Raw genomic sequence first — 19,628 nt, 5'->3', positions numbered from 1 at the left:
AATTTTAGTTAAGTAATCACAAAAAAACTAGTTTTACTCGCTTTTTCATGTAAAGTCAACTAATCGCTTTAAACGCAACATTATTACTCACTTTTTAAAGTGTAAATAGTTAAAAACAACAGCTTTACTCACCTTTTTAAAAGTAAAGTCAACGAATCACTTTTAAAGAAACAGATTTACTCGCTTTTTAAAGGTTAGTCAACTAATGGATTTAAAAGCAACAGGTTGGCTGACTTTAAGTAAGGTCAACTAATGGCTTTTTTCAGGGATTTGTTAAGCTAATGGATTTTGTAGAATGTGTCCAATCCCTCAAATCCCTCCAAGAGAGAATCTTCAATATCAACCTGATTAAGGAAACAGATACAGGTAATGATACAGGTACTCTAGATTTGCAGGTAATGCCGTCTATGAATTATATGCATATGCATTTATCAATAAATGTGTGTGCATCTGATAATGATGGTGGTTTGTTTGTTTGTTTGTGTGTGTGTGTGTATGTGTGTGTGTGTGTGTGTGTGTGTGTTTGTCCTCCAGCAGGACGCTTCACACTGCAGTTCAACTCGTTCTCTGCGGTTTCAGTTTCCAAGGAAACCTGAAACAGTGAAACCGAGCATCCTCCGTCCTGCATGTGCTCCAGGTGTCCTGCATCCTCTGACAGGTGTAAAGCTGCGGTCGCTTCTTTGCATAAATAGAACCGATTTCACAAGTCTTAAAAAGTTAGTCCCCTTTTTCTTTTCTTCAAGGCTGGCCATAACATTTAAGTTAGCTACAAATAGGCTTGACTGCTTTCATTTCCATCCAAGCAGCAAAGACTTGAAGGTACAATATGTTAGTTTTTTATTAAAATATCCAACACCAACTATTAATCTTTCATCCATTTTCTTTTCGTCTAAGTACCTTTATTAATCAGGGGTTGCCACAGCAGAATGAACCGCCAACTTATTCAGCATGTTTTACACAGCGGATTCCCTTCCAGCAGCAACCCACCACTGGGAAACACCCATACACTCTCATTCGCACACATACACTACGGCCAATTAAGCTTACCCAATTCACCTATAGTGCATTTGTTTCGACTTGTGGTGGAAACCGGAGCACACGGAGGAAACCCATGCCAAAATGGGGAGAACATGCAAACTCCACTCAGAAATGCCAACTGACCCAGCCGGGACTCGAACCAGCAACCTTCAGGTGTATTATTCATTAATATTAATTATTCGAATTCTTATATTCACTAAGGTGCCGCTGTTTGGGGTAGAATGATAGTTACATCATCATTAACCTGCAGGCTGCATTTTGCTCACAGGGCTGCGAGAAAATAAGTAAAAAGAGCAGACCTGCAGCACTATAATAAATAAAAAGAGGTTATGGCAAATAAATAAATAAATAAATAAAAAGTGCGACTGCTGAGAGTGCAAGCAGCTAGGGACACCGGCCCTGGTGGCCAAAAAATGGACCGGCCAACCAGTAATTCTCCCGGTCCTCTGAATTGGACCAATCTGGGCCTGAGCAGGGGTGTTGCGGACGACAGTGAAGAGGGTAGGGGAGTCATGGAAGAAAGCGAAAGTGAAGAGCAGACGGGGGAGAAGGGTGGTTGAGGAGGGGGATCTGTAAAATGAGGTGTCGGATCTGATTTCAGAGGTGCCAGATCGGAATCCGGCGTGCTTAGGCACACATTAAGCCCTGATTTGGCTTAAATACAATTAAAGTGAAATATTCACAGTTTCAGAGAAGCCTATATTAAACTGTTTTTTACAATTAATGAGAAATTTGAATAAGCAGGAAATGCTTTTGCGATGTATTCACAGCACTGAACATGCTCCCAGATTACCTCGGAAGTTTAAAAGATGAGAGAACTCGGAAACTCGTTGTGAGAATGAAGATATCTGCATATTTGTGCCAATCTATCAGTTAAAATTGCCTAAAACTTAAAAATAATTTTAACTTTTAAATTTTAAAAATAAAATTTGCATAACCAATGACTGACCTTGGATTTCATCCACCCATAAGTAAATATGCAGCCTATGTTTTGATTACCTGACCAGCGCATTAACAGCAGCACCCGCTGAGCTAACCGAGAAATGATGTGCTCCTATTGCAGAGTGTCACACACCTGACAGAACTCGTCATGAAGAACCAGAAAAAAATAAACATGCTAGACTTTCTGCAAAAGAGTCATAAGGCGTTGCAGGCATGATATCAGTTGTCGTGAACTCAAGGCTGTCCAAACTCGGTCCTGGAGCGCCGGTGTGCTGCATAGTTTAGCTCCAACTCCCTTCAACACACCTCCCTGGAAGTTTCTAGTAATCCTAGAAAAAGCTTGATTTGCTGGTTCAGGTGTGTTTAAACATACTAAAATATGCAGGACATCGGCCCTCCAGGACTGAGTTTGGACACTACGTCAAGGAAATCGTGACAAATTTGTGTGATCTGATCGGGGCGTAAGACAAAAGCAGGTTGTGATGCATTTGTTTACATCAAGTTGTCCTTAAAAGGTCTCGAAACACCAAAACACGTTTTGAGCTGTTGACAGTCGTATATAAGTCCCACACTGCTAAAAACACTATTAGGACACCTATATTTAAATACAAATTAAAAATTGGTTGTTATTGTGTTATTTCGAGAAAATTCATACTTCCGGTTTGAAACGAATTTTTGAAGTTGCATCACGGCCTTAGCATGAATTCCAGCGTGTAGACTGGACGTCTGTACCTGGGAGTTCCTTGTTACGTCTCTGAGTGTGTTGCATTCATTCATGAGTAAGACTTGGTTCAAACCAATCAGCGCGCTCTATTGTGCAACTTCATTAATATGCATGATAGCTTCCAAGACTGTGTTGAGACGGCAGAGAGACGACACGTTTTGTTGCCAAAACAAGCGTGCAGTGTTGCTTCTATAATGTGCTGCAGTGAAGGTTTTGTTTTCTTTCTATGAGAGCGCAGCTAGACTCACGTGTGGATTACAGTGCCACGATGCACGACAACAGTAGTCAAGAAACTATCCGCAAGGAACATTGTTTACCCGAGAGCTTTTCTCATCTGGAAATGGTGAGATCCGGATTTTCTGCTCATCTCCTCTTCATAAAGACGATGCGCTAGTTGCTTTTGATTGTCTTGTCTCTACAGATTTTATAAGTGAGCGACCAGTGCTCTTTGTTTATTCATAATTCGAATTGTTTATTCATTATTCGTAATAGTTAGTTCGTATCGAACTATTACACCGAGTGTAAACATGTTAGCACCAAAATCAAACTTATCGTCGTGAAGGATTTTTACAGCATTGAGACAGGAATAAAACACACGGCTTTCTGACGCTACCTGCCGTGTGCATCTAAGTTTCAGAGAAATGCAGAGTTTTTTTTTTACTCATTCGCCGTGCGGTAACAAACATTGCATGAAAAATACACGCTTATAGCAGCTCCTCAAAACTAGGGATGTAACGGTATTGTAAATACCGTCATACCGCAATATTAATTTTTTTCGATATTACCGTAGTCGCATGACTCGGTAAAACTATAGGTCTTCTGAGAAAATTTGCTCAGGCGAATGAAGCGAACGGGAGGTAGCGAAACTACAATTACCATCAGCCCAGGCTTGGCCATAATCCCTTGCGGTCTGTTGTCGCTACAGATCCAGTAATGCGGAAATGGAGTGTGCTGCTAGAAGCAGGGATGAAAAAGAGCTAGGTGTTGTCGTCGCGCGCGTACTGAATAGTGGTGTTGTCGCGCGAGTTCTTATCAGCTGTGTTGTCGCACGCGCGTACTGTAAAGCGGGGACGGAGGGTATGTCGCGTCGCAAGGGCACTTTTGATCATTTTGGAAGGGAACTTTCTATCCAAGACTAAAAAGAGCATGTGCACTGCACAGGTTGAGCACTGTGTGTGCACGTGCCTGCAAGTTGGGGAATACGACTAATAATCAGTCATGGGGACCGCAGAAACACAGCACACTGTTCAGATTGATGCAGACATGAGACCTCTATCTCACTCATGGTTTGTCCTCTCAAGTGGGGGAAAGACAATGCACAACGTTACCCACTGCTGTCAACCTGGGCCAAGTCATATCTCTCTTGTCCCAGAAACCTCAGTCCCAAATGAGAGGGGTTTTTTCTGTTGCAGGGGACATTCTAAATGCCCAGAGATACCAGCTTTTACCAGATTATATTTATATGATAATTTTTCTTTAAACCCATCTCTATCTAAGTGAGTGAGTGATATTAAATGTCGAATGTGATGAGTTTTCAACAATACTAAATTGAAACTTATTTTTTTTACATGGTTTAATATTTTTTTGTTATTAAAATTGAAGTTCCTGTTTCAAAGCTTACAGATAGATGACTAATTTGTATGTCATTGACACTTTTGGCACTTTTTTGGAGTATTTTCATAAGTTTTGTTTTTTCCTGTAAATGATTCAATAAATACCGTACCGTGACATTCATACCGAGGTATTACCGTACCGTGAAATTCTGATACCGTTACATCCCTACTCAAAACAAATATCTAGTTTGTCACGAGGGGCATGAGTGAAACTCATGAATTAAAGCGCCAAACTGCAGTTAAAGTCCACCATTTCATAATTTGTCAAATCATTTCATTATTTGAGTCCATGTAAACACACTCACTGTCTTTCTTCCCTACGTGTGTGTGTGTGTGTGTGTGTGTTTTGCCTTTGAAAATCAGCGCGTGCCCAAACCGACACTCCCATTTTTATGCAAATGTTTTACAGACCTTCCCTCTTTTGCTTCTCCGACACTCCCCCCCTAAACAGAGCTGGACACGCCCACTTTCCTGAATTTTTCCAAAGTAGAGGTGTGAAAACACCCTGCTGAAGCAAGGGGGTTTCAAGGCCCTTTAACAAACAATGTCATCTTTGCATTTAAAATGGCATAACTGAGTGAATGACATTAAATAACAGCTGTCGATAGCATGCATAAAATTGCATTCACAATCTGTCATGTCATGATAATAAAGGATTCATGACAGTCTTGTGAACACCCCTTCAAGTAGTTTTATATATGCATTTAAACATTTTCTTTGAATAATTGAGAGAAAGCATTGAACCTTCTCTTTGGCATGCTGAGCTTGTAAAGTTTAGACTGTGTCTCCTGAAGTTCATAGGCTCTGAGGAGGACAGATCACACACACACAGTTTAACGTTAATGAATGATGCACAACTCTGCTGCATTATTAAATTAAAGACGACTATTAGCAGCATCCATGTCACGAGGCGTTCTTTTATTAACAATGCAGTCTAACCCATATACATATTCATAAATGCTCGAGTCCTCGTCGTCTGCCTTAAATCATCAAACATGCATTGGTTTTGAGTGTGGTTTGAGTGACGGCGTGTGTTGGGATGAAGTGTGACAGTCATGTATGATGGTAATTTCACACGCTAAACCCACATATGCACTTATGTAACTGTGATGGTCGAGCGCAGGCTTGTGTTTGGGTTTGAATGCTCAGCTGCTGCGCTCATTATTCACTGTTGAGCTGCACAAACACATCAGACTGAACATACTGTCTTCTGCTATTATTCACCACTGCTGAAAGACTTTAATCACCAGCGGCTCTTTCTGGAGCAGGTGATTGCCTTTGTTATGCTGTAATCACAAATGGAAAGTTAATAATCAAAAAAAAGTGTTTTTTTCCCTGATTTTTAAGACTGAAATATTAAAAATAAGTTAAGAGTTCAGATACAAAAGCCTCAAAATGCCTAAAGAAATAATCAGGATTCATGGTGGAAAATTATTAATACAGCGCTCAGCATTATTGACTACAGCCCATTTTGAAAATGAATATTTTTAGCATTTCTCAGTGAATATATTTAGTGCATTTAAACAAAACAGATTTTTAAACAGATATTTATTAATTTAATATTTGTCACCAAACATATTTAGAAATGGAAAGATAAAACAAATAAATTCAAGCAAAATATTGCAAAAACAAATGACAACCTACAAAATTTTAACAAATTTATATATTTTTTTACTTTTCTTGATTTTTCCTCTTTTAAATTTGTATTTAATATTTTTTTATAACATATAAATTTGGGTGTACTAGTTTATGGACCGTTATTGTAAGTCATTTTCTTAGATAAGCTTCAGATTTGGCTTCAGTACTGACTAATCTAATGTATATGCACAAATATAATATTGTAGAGCTTCCTATTAAAATATGAACTTAAAAGAGAGATTTGTGAGGGGTGTGCTTATATATGCTGAGCACTTTATGTATATATATATATATATATATATATATATATATATATATATTTTATATATATATATATATATATATATATATATATATATATATATATATATATATATATATATATATATATATATACCTAAAATACTGAATATATCTGAAGAGTTAAGAAATAATCTATATAATGAAAAAAAAAAAACTTAAAAATAAAAATAGATGGGTCCAAATGCAAAAGCCTAAGGAAATAGGAAATATTATTTTAGAAATATAAATATAATATTTTAAAAAGTTTATTAAAATCTTTCCAACACATAAGGAAATAATCAGGATTTATAGAAGGGAGAAATACGTCTATTTCCTGATTTAAAATAAAAAATACAGAAAATAAACGAAAAGTTCAAATGCAACGCCTCCAAAAGAATAAGGAAATAATCAGGATTTATGGGGGGGATTTTTTCTTCTTCTGATTTTTAAGACTGAAATACTAACAATAAATGAAGAGTAAATGAAAGACCTCAAAATACCCTTTTAAAACTGAAATACTGGAAATAAATATAGTTCAGAAGCAAAAGCCTTAAAATGCTAAAGGAACGAAAATCTATATTTACAGCAGAAAAAAAATTATTTAAATAAAGTAAAATACTGAAAAAAAATAAATAAACCGTAGAGTTCAGATGCTAAAGCCTCCAAAAATATGGAAATATAATCAATATAAATGAAATAGAGTTTAGATGCAAAAGCCTTATAATGCCTACGGAAAAAAAATTGGATTTCTATAGGAAAAAATAACGCTTGATTTTGTTATTTTTAAAACTGAAATACTAAAAATACATTAAGAGATTAGATGAAGAAGCCTCCAAAAGCCATCTGAAAATTTCTTTTTTCAAAATGAAGATTTTACTCAGGGCTGCTACTGTATATTTATATTCAGTTCTGACACTTTTAAAGACAATAAAAATAACATATTCAAAGCTTAAAAATTTAAATAACTGAAGCTACACTGTAAAAAACATTCATAAATGAGCAGCTTTTCCATATTATGTGATTCAAGTTTTTATTTTCCCCCGCTTATTTATGCTTTTGAATTGCATTATGGGATCTTGATCTTTCCTCCAACAACTTTTACCTTGAAAAGTTCAGAAAAAGTGACTTTTATGAAAATTTTAATAGTTTAAAGTGTTATATTGTCTGGGTTGGTGTTGTATAGTACGCTACAGAAACCTTGTAATAAACTGCAGCACATTTTCTGTTATTTTACACACTTATTTCCTATACATTATATTAATTTCAAAGGACTAAAATGTCAATAAAAGTTTAATTCAATTCAATTCACCTTTATTTGTATAGCGCTTTTACAATGTAGATTGTGTCAAAGCAGCTTCACATAAGAGATCATAGTAAATTGAAACTGTGTAGTTCAGTATTCAGTGTTTAAGTTCAGTTCAGTTTAGCTCAGTTCAGTGTGGTTTAATAATCACTACTGAGAGTCCAAACACTGAAGAGCAAATCCATTGATGTGCAGCTCTACAGATCCCGAACCATGCAAGCCAGTAGCGACAGCGGCAAGGAAAAACTTCACCAATTAGCTAAAGTGAAGAATTTAAAAACCTTGAGAGAAACCAGACTCAGTTGGGCACGACCAATTCTCCACTGGCCAAACGTCTTGTGCAGAGCTGCAGTCTAGACACCGAAGGCCGGACCTCAGCGAAGACTTACCTGTCCCTGGAGCGTCGCAGAAATCAGTTTCATGCTCTTCACTCCTCCATGACCACCACAGCAGCTGCTCAGGATACGGCCTGGTCCAGTATATGGAAACCTTGGGATCATCTCGTCGCTGGTCTTGGATCAAATCAGTGGCGCTGCGTAGTCTGAGGGCCTCGTATGAGTATCCCCAGGTGGAAAAAAAAAGTCCCTTTGTTAAACTGCAGAGTTGAATTTTTACCATCAAAGGTGGACAGAGCCAAGATCAACATCCCATAATGCAATTCACAACCGTAAATAAGCAGGGAAATACGCCCATTTTAGAAGAGAACTTTTCATTTCAGGAAGCACATCTCTTTAAATGCACAATGTAGTCGAATGTTTACAGTTGTTAATAACCTCTACATCTTATAATCACAGGAAGGTTTCAATGTCTAAATATCAAAAACAATAAACACGTTCAAAGATGCACATTTAGTAGTCATTTAAACTTTAAAATGGAACTTCAACAAAATATTAAAAACATAAATATTAAAGTTGCATGATTAGGCTTTAAATGTGTCTCGGTAAAAATAAAGTACTTCACATAAGATGGCATTATCAAAATGTCAAAAAATGCTCTTTTTCCAAAACCACAAACACATAATTACCTTTGATGTTCAAAGTCATCTTGCTGGGTATATTTACAAGTAAAAAGGTCAGAATTTTGATTCTCGTCTCCTGAAAAAATTACTAATATGCTTAGTTCATGCTCCAGACTGTTGTGCACGCATTTACTGAAGATTAAAGTTAATAATGTTGTAAATAACGCTCAGTTTCTTGCACAGACTGTTAACTTCACTTATATATCTTCACTGAAGATACACTTGATAAGACCTCAGTGTATCTTCAGGAGACGCAGGTATTCATTTTGCTTTGCGTCTATGTGTTTTTTTGACCATTTACTTGCATTATATGAATCACCAAGGACCACAGTTTAGCTAAAAATCTTCTCCAATGCTCTACAGAAGAAAGCAAATTTCATCTATCATTGATGATCTGAAGATCGAGAAAATGTCATTAAAATTTGGGGTAAACTTTCCCTTTAAGTACTAGCATAAATAAAATATAAACTAAACAAACAAACATACATACATACATACATACATACATACATACAGTCTCTAAATATATTTTGGAGTGTAGTTAAGCCTTTAAATGTCACTTTAAGCTGAATAATAGTATCATGCAAAATTGCTAGTAAAATACTGTGTACAGTCACCATGGCAAAGACAAAATATGTTATTAAAAATTTGTTATTAAATCTATTATTTCATTAAAATATGTTGGAAAATATCTGTTAAACAGCACTGGGGAAAAATAATTTTACAAAAGGGCTAATCATTTAGCCTAAAACAGTAAAAAACGAAAAACAGAACATAAACAATATCTAACATACATTATAGGCATGATAAATGACTTTTACCATAATTCAATCAGAAACAACGATCCTAAAACTGAGCTGTGAGTCCCCCCTGCAGGCCACTACAAACATTACAGGACAAAACACACACCACATCCAACACAATCACGCGTGCAAATACATTGACGATCTGTGTTTTGAGGGATATTTAGTGACTATTTTAGAGGTTATTGTAGGTCAAACTATACAAATTAAGTGTCTACTTTTTCTTTTTTAGGATACGTGCAGATACATTCATTTATTCATTTTCTTTTCGGCTTAGTCCCCCTATTAATTCAGGGGTCGCCACAGCAGAATGAACCGCCAACTTATCCAGCAAGTTTTTACGCAGCAGATGCCCTTCCAGCCACAACCCATCTCTGGGACATATCTACCCAGACTCATACACTACTGACAATTTACCCTACTCAATTCACTTGTACCCCAATTCAACTGTATGTGTTGTCTGTGTTATAATAAACACCTAAAAAAAAAAAAAAGAGGTGCTTTTTATTTTTTTTATATAAACTCAAATTTGGAAGTGTACCTTTCAGGTTCTGTGTGGTCTAGCGTGCTGTAATTTATTTTGGTGGTTCCTGCACATGTATTACCCAGCTCGGGTATCCAAAATACTGTGTATTTAAGTGTAAATAACTTTTTTGCTATAGAATAAAAACCAAAATGATGCATAAGTGCATTAAAAAATAGATTCTACACTTTCCAACGAAACCACTTAAGGCGCTCTGGTGCAATGCTGGCCCTTTAAATCTTAAAGTGAAAGTCGATGATGTCACAGACCCGGTCCACAGAATTCATTCATTTCTTGTCAGCTTAGTCCCTTTATTAATCTGAGGTCGCCACAGCAGAATGAACCGCCAACTTATCCAGCAAGTTTTTACGCAGTGGATGCCCTTCCAGCCGCAACCCATCTCTGGGACATATCTACCCAGACTCATACACTACTGACAATTTACCCTACTCAATTCACTTGTACCCCAATTCAACTGTATATGTTGTCTGTGTTATAATAAACACCTAAAAAAAAAAAAGAGGTGCTTTTTATTTTTTTAATTTTTTTATAAACTCAAATTTGGCAGTGTACCTTTCAGGTTCTGTGTGGTCTAGCGTGCTGTAATTCATTTTGGTGGTTCCTACACATGTATTACCCAGCTCGGGTATCCAAAATACTGTGTATTTAAGTGTAAATAAATGCAATAGAATAAAAACCCAAGTGATGCATATGTGCATTAAAAAATAGATTCTACACTTTCCAACGAAACCACTTAAGGTGGTCTGGTGCAATGCTGGCCCTTTAAATCTTAAAGTGAAAGTCGATGATGTCACAGACCCGGTCCACAGAATTCATTCATTTCTTGTCAGCTTAGTCCCTTTATTAATCTGAGGTCGCCACAGCAGAATGAACCGCCAACTTATCCAGCAAGTTTTTACGCAGCAGATGCCCTTCCAGCCACAACCCATCTCTAGGACATATCTACCCAGACTCGTACACTACTGACAACTTACCCTACTCAATTCACTTGTACCCCAATTCAACTGTATGTGTTGTCTGTGTTATAATAAACACCTAAAAAAAAAAGAGGCGCTTTTTATTTTTTACATTTTTTTATAAACTCAAATTTGGCAGTGTACCTTTCAGGTTCTGTGTGGTCTAGCGTGCTGTAATTCATTTTGGTGGTTCCTGCACATGCATTACCCAACTCGAGTATCCAAAATACTGTGTATTTAAGTGTAAATAACTGCAATAGAATAAAAACCCAAGTGATGCATATGTGCATTAAAATATAGATTCTACACTTTCCAACGAAACCACTTAAGGCGGTCTGGTGCAATGCTGGCCCTTTAAATCTTAAAGTGAAAGTCGATGACGTCACAGACCCGGTCCACAGAATTCATTCATTTCTTGTCAGCTTAGTCCCTTTATTAATCTGAGGTCGCCACAGCGGAATGAACCGCCAACTTATCCAGCAAGTTTTTACGCAGCGGATGCCCTTCCAGCTGCAACCCATCTCTGGGAAAGGTCCACGGAGTTTAACTAGTTACCGGGCTGACCCCCCTTACATCAAGTCCTTCAGTGGTGATCAAGCATAAACCCCCCCTGCAATTCACACACTAGTTACACTTTATAATAACTGTGCTAAAATAATACTCAAGATGATAGTAAATGTACTTGACCGTACTGCAGCGTGAACTCTGGCAGAGCTCCAGGTGAACATGTGCATTGAGTTAATGAAGAAGCATCAGATTACTGGATTACCTTCAGATTACTTCATCATACAGTATCAGTCGTCTGCCGCTCACCAGATATCATGTGTTGGGCTCACATCTACTGCTGAAATTAAAGTCCTGCTTTCTGAGAACCAAGTCTACTTCCTGGAACACAAACAATCAGCACAAGAGTTCCCATTCAAAAAAACAGCGTTTTTATTATTACATTATAGTATCACATATATCAACCCAAATAAAAATATTCATACAGGCAATTAGGTGTGGACAGACAGATATAAAGTTTTGCTTTAACTCTATGCAGACCGAGAGACCAATCTTCTCTAAAACCGAATATTTACAAAGCAAATATTGAATATTATTATTAATATACAGTGAGTTTCATCGCTGCGTCTTCAATACGTTAAGCAGAATTAACAAGGAATCACATGTTTTCCGACTCAAAAAGTGCTTCGTATTCATGCAGAGGCCGGCGTATTGAACATCTGGAATAGCACGAACCAAAATATTTAATAAGAAAACGTCCCGCGATCGGATCTAGTTACAGGACGACAAAACTAAGCTCAATATCAGTAGCCGGACGACTTACGGTTGCTCTATATTCTGCATAAACCATAAAGCAATTAAAAACAGCACTTAGACTCTCCTCAAGTCAATGACTGAAGCATATAATCACCCCAAAAACACACACACACACACACTCACGTTTACCAGCTTATACAAACCACGTCATTTCATCTCAAGGTTTTACAGTACTAGAAAGTCTGGAAAAGTGTTACCACGTACGCAGGACTCCACTCGTATTTACAATATCATTGGCAAAATAACATCTCAGAATGATCTCAATAAGCACCTCTAGACACAACAGCAGCCGCTTCTCCATTCAGAAGAAAAACACACACACTTATCTAGTGTACTAGTTCAATACTGAGTGTGTTCATACTGTGTATATATATTTATACGTGTATACTGTGAGAAGAACAGCTTCAGGACGCGTAAAGAGCAGAAGACATCCAAAATATGAGGTTATTCAGAGCTGAAGGTTGGCAAAACATGGTGTGGAAGGTCATTCCCTTAAGTTGCACAAATAATATTTAAAGGACAATCAGACAGGTGTGGTTCTTTACCCTGCGTCATCTACCAAAACAAGAGAATAATCAGAGAGGAAGGAAATAGAGAGTAAACGACAGAAAGAAACGGTGAAGGATTGTTATTAAATCTTCCTGGAGTCTTTCGCTTCGAAGAGCTTCATCCTCTCCTGTACGGTCAAGCCCTCCTTTAAACTCTGAAAAAAAGAGAGAGAAGAGAACATGATCAGATTTATCAATGATGACAGGTGAATTATGCTTTATTAGACTTTAGTTTGCAACACAGAAACACTAATGTTTATATAAAGTGATCTTTAATTGTAGATAATTGCATTTTATAAGCAAAACACTTCTTTAAAATCAAGACAAATTTGAAATAATTAGGCCAAGTATGTTGAATATTACATAAAAGTAGCCGCTGTCAGCCAGGAAATATAAATATAATCAAATGTACTATTTAATTTACATTAAAAACTTATATTCTCTGTAATAAAAAAACAAACATTTTGAAAAGAAAAAAGCAACAAAAAAAATAAAACAATTTATTGTTTTTTTAATATAACATCATAAAAAACTAATATTAAATAATTCCAATAAAATAAAATACACAATATAAATTACATTAAAGAATTTTATTTGCTATAAATATATCGTCGTCACATGCAAAAAAAATGTAAAAGAAAAAAGAAACTAAAGACATAAAACAGTTGTCTTGTATATAACAGCCTGATTAAACAAAAAAATATATAATTACAATAAAATAAAATATACAATATAAATAACATTAAAATGCAAAAATTGCAAAAATATAGTCGTCCCTTCAAAAAAGAACATTAAAAAAGAAAACATAAATAAATTAATAAAACAGTTTCTCTTGTGTATAAGAGCCTGATTAAAAATATAAAAAACTACAAATTAATAATTGCAATTAAATAAAATATACAATATAAATTACATTTAAAAAACATATTTTGCTATAAATAAACTGTCATCACATGCATAAATAAATACACTTTTAAAACAAAAAAACTTAAGAAATAAAACTTGTTTATTTTCTTGTGCATAACAGCCCAATTAAACATATAAAAACAAAAAATGAATAATTGCAATAAAACAAAATATACAATATAATATACATTTAAAATTATATTCTCTGCTATTTAGTCATCACATGTGAGAAGTAAATAAATCCCTTTTAAAAGAAAAATCAGTTAAAGAAATAAAACCCAGTTTATTGTCTTACAGCCTTTTTAAATATATAAAATGTATTAATTGCAATCAAGTCAAATACAATATGCAATAGAAATTACAATTAAAGATTTTTGTTTGCTATATATATATATATATATATATATATATATATATATACTGTCGTCACATGCAAAAAATACATTTTTAAAAAGAAAAGAAAAAACTAAGGAAATAAAGCAGTTTATTGTCTTGTATACACGCAGAAATAAAGGCATGTGAGCTGTCACTGGGGTGGTATCTTTTTACAAAAGGTACAAATTTGTACCTAAAAGGTCCATATTAATACCTCAAAGGTACATATTTGAACCTAAAGTACAAAAGAGTTCCTCTTAAAATGTTTAGGTACTAATATATACCTTTGAGGTAACAATATGGAACCTTTAAGTACAAATGTATACCTTTTGATAAGGTACCACCACAGTGACAGCTCGCGTACCTTTATTTCTGAGAGTGTATAACATCCTGATTAAACTTATACAACTAAAATTTAATAATTGCAATAAAATAAAAAATATAATATAAATTACATTTAAAAAATGTTTACATACAAAAAAAACAAAAAAGAAATAAAGTAGTTTATTGTCTCATGCATATAAGACTAATTGAAACTATATAAAAAAAATTCATTGCAATGAAATAAAATAAAATAATAAAATTATAAAGAAAAAATATAAAAAAACTAAATAATCCAAAATATTCAATGGCCAAAATGCTGTAACCTGATTATATAATATTCTCTGCTGTAAATAATTGCAGTAACAAACACAAAATAATAATAATAATAAAACAAGAAATTAAAATACAACTCTAATAATTATGATGTCCTTTGATCATCTATTGTATCCTGGCAGTTAATTATAATATTTCATACCAAACATTGATTTATTTAGTAATTTTCTTCACATTTGACTTTGTCTTCACAACATGCACATTCCTTAAAGAACATTCAGGGAGTTTTAAACCAAAGCCTGCTTGTGTGTTCACCTGGGTGTCTGTAAATGACCCTTTTTTTTGGTCATCATTGTTTTCAAGTCTGGTTCCTTCATTGTGCAACATGAAACCAGCGAAAAGCCTTCACATGCACACTGTGTACTGCCGGAACACACACACACACACACACACACACACACACACACACACACACACTTACACAGACAGCGGTGTCTGCTTTCATGATTATTATGACACTATTAGATCTGTCTCACTGCCTTCAAAAACTAAACGGGACACACGACACTTCATTTCCTCGTGTCTTTAACTAATGAAAAAAGAAATCTGCATCATTTTGAACAGAAGCTACTTGTCGGAAAGGGACCTCAAAATGTAGACCCACACAGACGAGGGACAGTTCACCCAAAATGATGAGTCACTCATTATTTACTCAGCCTTTACTGGCTTCAAACCTTTAAGAGTTTCTTACTTCTGTTAAACACAACAGCAGATATTTTGAAGAATGCTGAAAGTGGGAAAAACAAATACGATGGAAGTCAGCGAGTTATTTCAAAATATCTTCTTTTGTGTTTAACAGAAGAACGAATCTGACCAAGCAAAGGGTGAGTAAATGACGACCGAATATTTTGAGTGAACTACTGTATATCCTTAAGATAAGAGGCTTTGAATAAAAATATCCCTGAATATTCCTTAAAAGTTGTGTATTGAGGGTTTAATCACACAGAAACTCAACAAAATTAACAATGACACACACACACACACACACACACACACACACACACACACACACACACACACACACACACACACAATTCAGAAGGTAATTGTTTTACATGTATTTCAGTATAAGTGATTGTATCCTCACCAGACTTCGCCCCTATACCCTTATTCACCATTCCCAAATAATATACAGTGCTGCCAAATTAGGCGGTTTCCCGAAAAAATTTACATAGGCGGGTAGAGAAAATTTTGGCAATTTTCACCTCTACGGAACCTACTTACAGAACTACCTCACTTATAAACCTGTTATGATTTTCCTAAACCATTTTCAGATCTCTCCAGAGATGTTCAATAGGGTTTAGGTCTGGGCTCTGGCTGGGCCACTCAAGGACATTCACCGAGTTGCTGTGAAGCCACTCCATTGATATTTTGGCGGTGTGCTTTGGGTCATTGTCCTGCTGGAAGATGAACCATCGTCCCAGTCTGAGGTTGAGAGAACTCTGAAGCAGGTTTTCATTCAGGATGTCTCTGTTCATCGCTGCATTCATCTTTCCCTCTATCCTGACTAGTCTTCCAGTTCCTGCTGCTGAAACACATCCCCACAGCATGATGCTTCCACCACCATGCTTCACTGTAGGGATGGTTTTAGCCTGGTGATAAGCGCTTCCTGCTTTTCTCCAAACGTAACGCCTGGCGTTCACTCCAAAGAGTTCAATTTGAGTCTCATCAGAGCAGAGAATTTAGTTTCTGATGGTCTGAGAGTCCTTCAGATGCCTTTTGGCAGATTCCAGTCAGGTAGTGGCTTCCGTCTGGCCACTCTACCATACAGGCCTGATTGGTGGATTGCTGCACAGATGGTTGTCCTTCTGTAAGGTTCTCCTCTCTCCACAGAAGAGCGCTGGAACTCAGACAGAGTAACCATCAGGTTATTGATCACCTCCCTGACTAAAGCCCTTCTCCCCCGATCACTCAGCTTAGATGGCCGGCCAGCTCTAGGAAGAGCAGCAGAAATGTTTCTGTAAGCTTCCCCAGTCTTGTGTCTTAAGACAATCCTGTCTCGGAGGTCTAAAGGCAGTTCCTTTGTCCTCATGCTTGGTTTGTGCTTTGACATGCACTGTCAACCCTGGCTCTTATATAGACAGGTGTAGCCTTTTCAGATCATGTCCAATCAACTGAATTGACCAAAGGTGAACTCCAATGAAGCTGCTGAAACATCTCAGGAATGATCAGTGGAAGCAGAAAGTACCTGAGCTCTATTCAGAGCTTCACGCCAAAGGCTGTCAATACTGATGTGCATGTGATTTATCAGGTTTTTATTTTTAATAAATTTGCAACTTTTTCACATTGTCATTATGGGGGATTGTGTGTAGAATGTTGAGGAAATAAATTAATTTAATTCATTTTGGAAAAAGGCTGTAACATAAACAAATGTGGAAAAAGTGATAGTTTCAGGATGCACTGTATGTGGTAAAGGCTTTTAATCTAATTAATACAAAATAAACATCTTTAGCATTATTAATAGGCTCCTGATTGACTGATGTTGTTATTGGTTTGCACCGAATTCAGACTTTCTTTTCTAAAACGTCTCCTAGTTATTTTATTTTCAAGATCTGAGGTGAATATCTGCAGCTGCTTTTAGTAGTATGGCAATAAATGTCTTGTAAAATGGTATTTAAACTCGCATTAGGAGCATTTAACACTGAATAAAGCACATAATCAGTATCTGAGGTGATCCTTGTCATAGTAGTTTATGCAGTTTTTCTGCTTTAGAATTTCCGAAATAGAAATTTTGCACGTTGACGATACAGATGGTCAGGACAACAACTCCCTTTAACATGGAAAAGATAGCTTATAAATGCCTCATTATACCAAATCACGTGTTGTTAGGACACGGTGTGAGACAGATTAGATCCTATATTTATATTTTATAAACAAATAATAACTATCCCTTTAAAGCCATACATATGTTAATCTTCAAACAATTACCATCTTTAAACACCACAACACAAAATCACACATACACTGAGACACATAAAGCATGGAAACCCAACATACAGACAGTAAGAACACATAACAGGGATCTGCGCTGGTTATGTGTCGACCTGCCAAACCAGGTTAAGCAGCAGGAGAGACTCAGACTGTGGGAAGATGTAGAGCTCATGCAGGACTCAGAGCTGTGTTTACACTGGAATACTAGCTCAGCAAATATTGCACAGCACACAATATACTGCTGTTAAAGAATATGGGAATACGGTTAACCAGTAAGTATGGTTTAAAACTATGGAAGTCACATTTATACACTGTAAAAATCTGAATGTTAATTTACAGGGTTCATATTTTGTGATTCACATTTGCTTTGTTTATTTACAGTTGTGAACTGCATTATGGGATGTCGATATCTGCTCTGTCCATTTTTGATGTTGGAAATTCAACACTGCAGGTTAACCAAGTGACTTTTATTGGCATTTTAGTAGTATTTAGTATACAGCTCAAGTCAGACTTATTAGCCCCCCTGAATTATTAGCGCCCCTGTTTATTTTTTTCCACAATTTCTGTTTAACAGAGAGCAGATTTTTTCAACACATTTCTAAGCATAATAGTTTTAATAACTCATTTCTAATAGCTGATTTATTTTTATCTTTGCTATGATGACAGTAAATATTATTTGACTAGATATTCTTCAAGACACTTCTACACAGCTTAAAGTGACATTAAAAGGCTTAACTAGGTTAATTAGGGTAACTAGGCAGGTTAGGGTAATTAGGCAAGTTATTGTATAATGATGGTTTGTTCTGTAGACTATTAAAAAAAAACATAGCTTAAAGAAACTAATAATATTGACCTTAAAATGGTGTTTAAAAAATGTAAAACTGCTTTTTTTCTAGCTGAAATAAAACAAATATGACTTTTTCCAGCAGAAAAAATATTATCAAACATACTGTGAAAATGTCCTTGCTCTGTTAAACATAATTTGGGAAATATTTAAAAAAAGAAAAAAAAATCTAAGGAGGGCTAATAGTTCTGACTTAGAAAATAATAGAAATATTAGATATAGAGAAAATTAAGTCAATTAAAATAACAGAAAATGTACTGGCAGTTTGTTAACAGGTTTTTGTACCTTAATTTACAACACAAACACAGACAATATAGCACTTTAAACTATCAAAAAATACATCACTCTTCAAACTTAACCCTCTGGGGTGTGAGGGTGTTTTGGGGCTTTGGAGAAGTTCGGACATGCACTGACATTTGTGTTGTTTTCAGTATCTTAAAAACATATAAATGGCTAAAGTATGATAACACTGTAAACAGCACAAGTTGGGCTACAATAATACCTGAACAGAATGTTTGTATGTGTTTGCGTTTTTGAGTAAGAAACGTTTATGCGTGGTAAGTGAAAAACTAAAACTTCAAAGTCATTGAAACAAGGCCGTGAAACACAGCAAACATTTGTGCACAAGACTTTTGAGAACTGGATCTTGTGACTTAGTGTTTTTGCTTCAAAATGATGTGAGAATCATCTTGTTTACTTAGTCACAGAAAACAATATAATTGATTAAAAATTCTAAGTCACTTTCTGTGTGAAACTGAATATTCTATAAACAGAATAACTCAAAAGGTCCAGCTTTATCATGATGCTAAATATATACATATCTCTTAATTTCACATTATTCGGAGACTTAACCACAAACGTTTTATGGAATGAAGTATTCACCTGTGATATTTTTATTATCTTTCAAATATTTACCAAGTGCTGTTTACAAAGAACATTTTTCAGTTTTTCCACTGCAACAGAAACAAAATCTTCTTTTTGAGGTCGGTTCGGTTGCATTTCTAAGACAACGGTTCTTTTTTTTTAGGAGACCTCCTTTTAAAATCTGAAAAGCAGGTTTGAGCTATTTAAAGACTACAGTAATCAAAGCCTTTTTTAATACGATACAATTTAAGATCTTTTAAGGCTCCGCACCCTGTTTTTCTAAACAACACATGAATACAGGTAAAAATTAAGAATAAATTAA

At 35.6% G+C, this 19,628-nt stretch overlaps 1 protein-coding gene across 26 annotated transcripts in view; it reads right to left on the bottom strand.

Annotated features, from left to right (window-relative positions):
• Positions 1 to 11,773: 11,773 nt before the first annotated feature.
• mpripa (myosin phosphatase Rho interacting protein a) overlaps positions 11,774 to 19,628 on the bottom strand; it is a 109,920-nt gene continuing 102,065 nt past the window's right edge. For all 26 annotated transcript variants that reach the window (XM_087309962.1, XM_087309939.1, XM_087309940.1 and 23 more), the window contains one exon: positions 11,774 to 12,884. In XM_087309962.1, the coding sequence (XP_087166088.1) occupies positions 12,813 to 12,884 (72 nt within the window). In that variant the 3' untranslated portion in view covers positions 11,774 to 12,812. The remainder of the gene's footprint in view (positions 12,885 to 19,628) is intronic.

Source organism: Danio rerio, chromosome 24 (genome assembly GCF_052040795.2).
Source record: "Danio rerio strain M-AB ecotype USA chromosome 24, GRCz13ab, whole genome shotgun sequence".
Classification (NCBI taxonomy): domain Eukaryota; kingdom Metazoa; phylum Chordata; class Actinopteri; order Cypriniformes; family Danionidae; genus Danio; species Danio rerio.
This window is presented reverse-complemented; position numbering and strand designations above follow the sequence as displayed.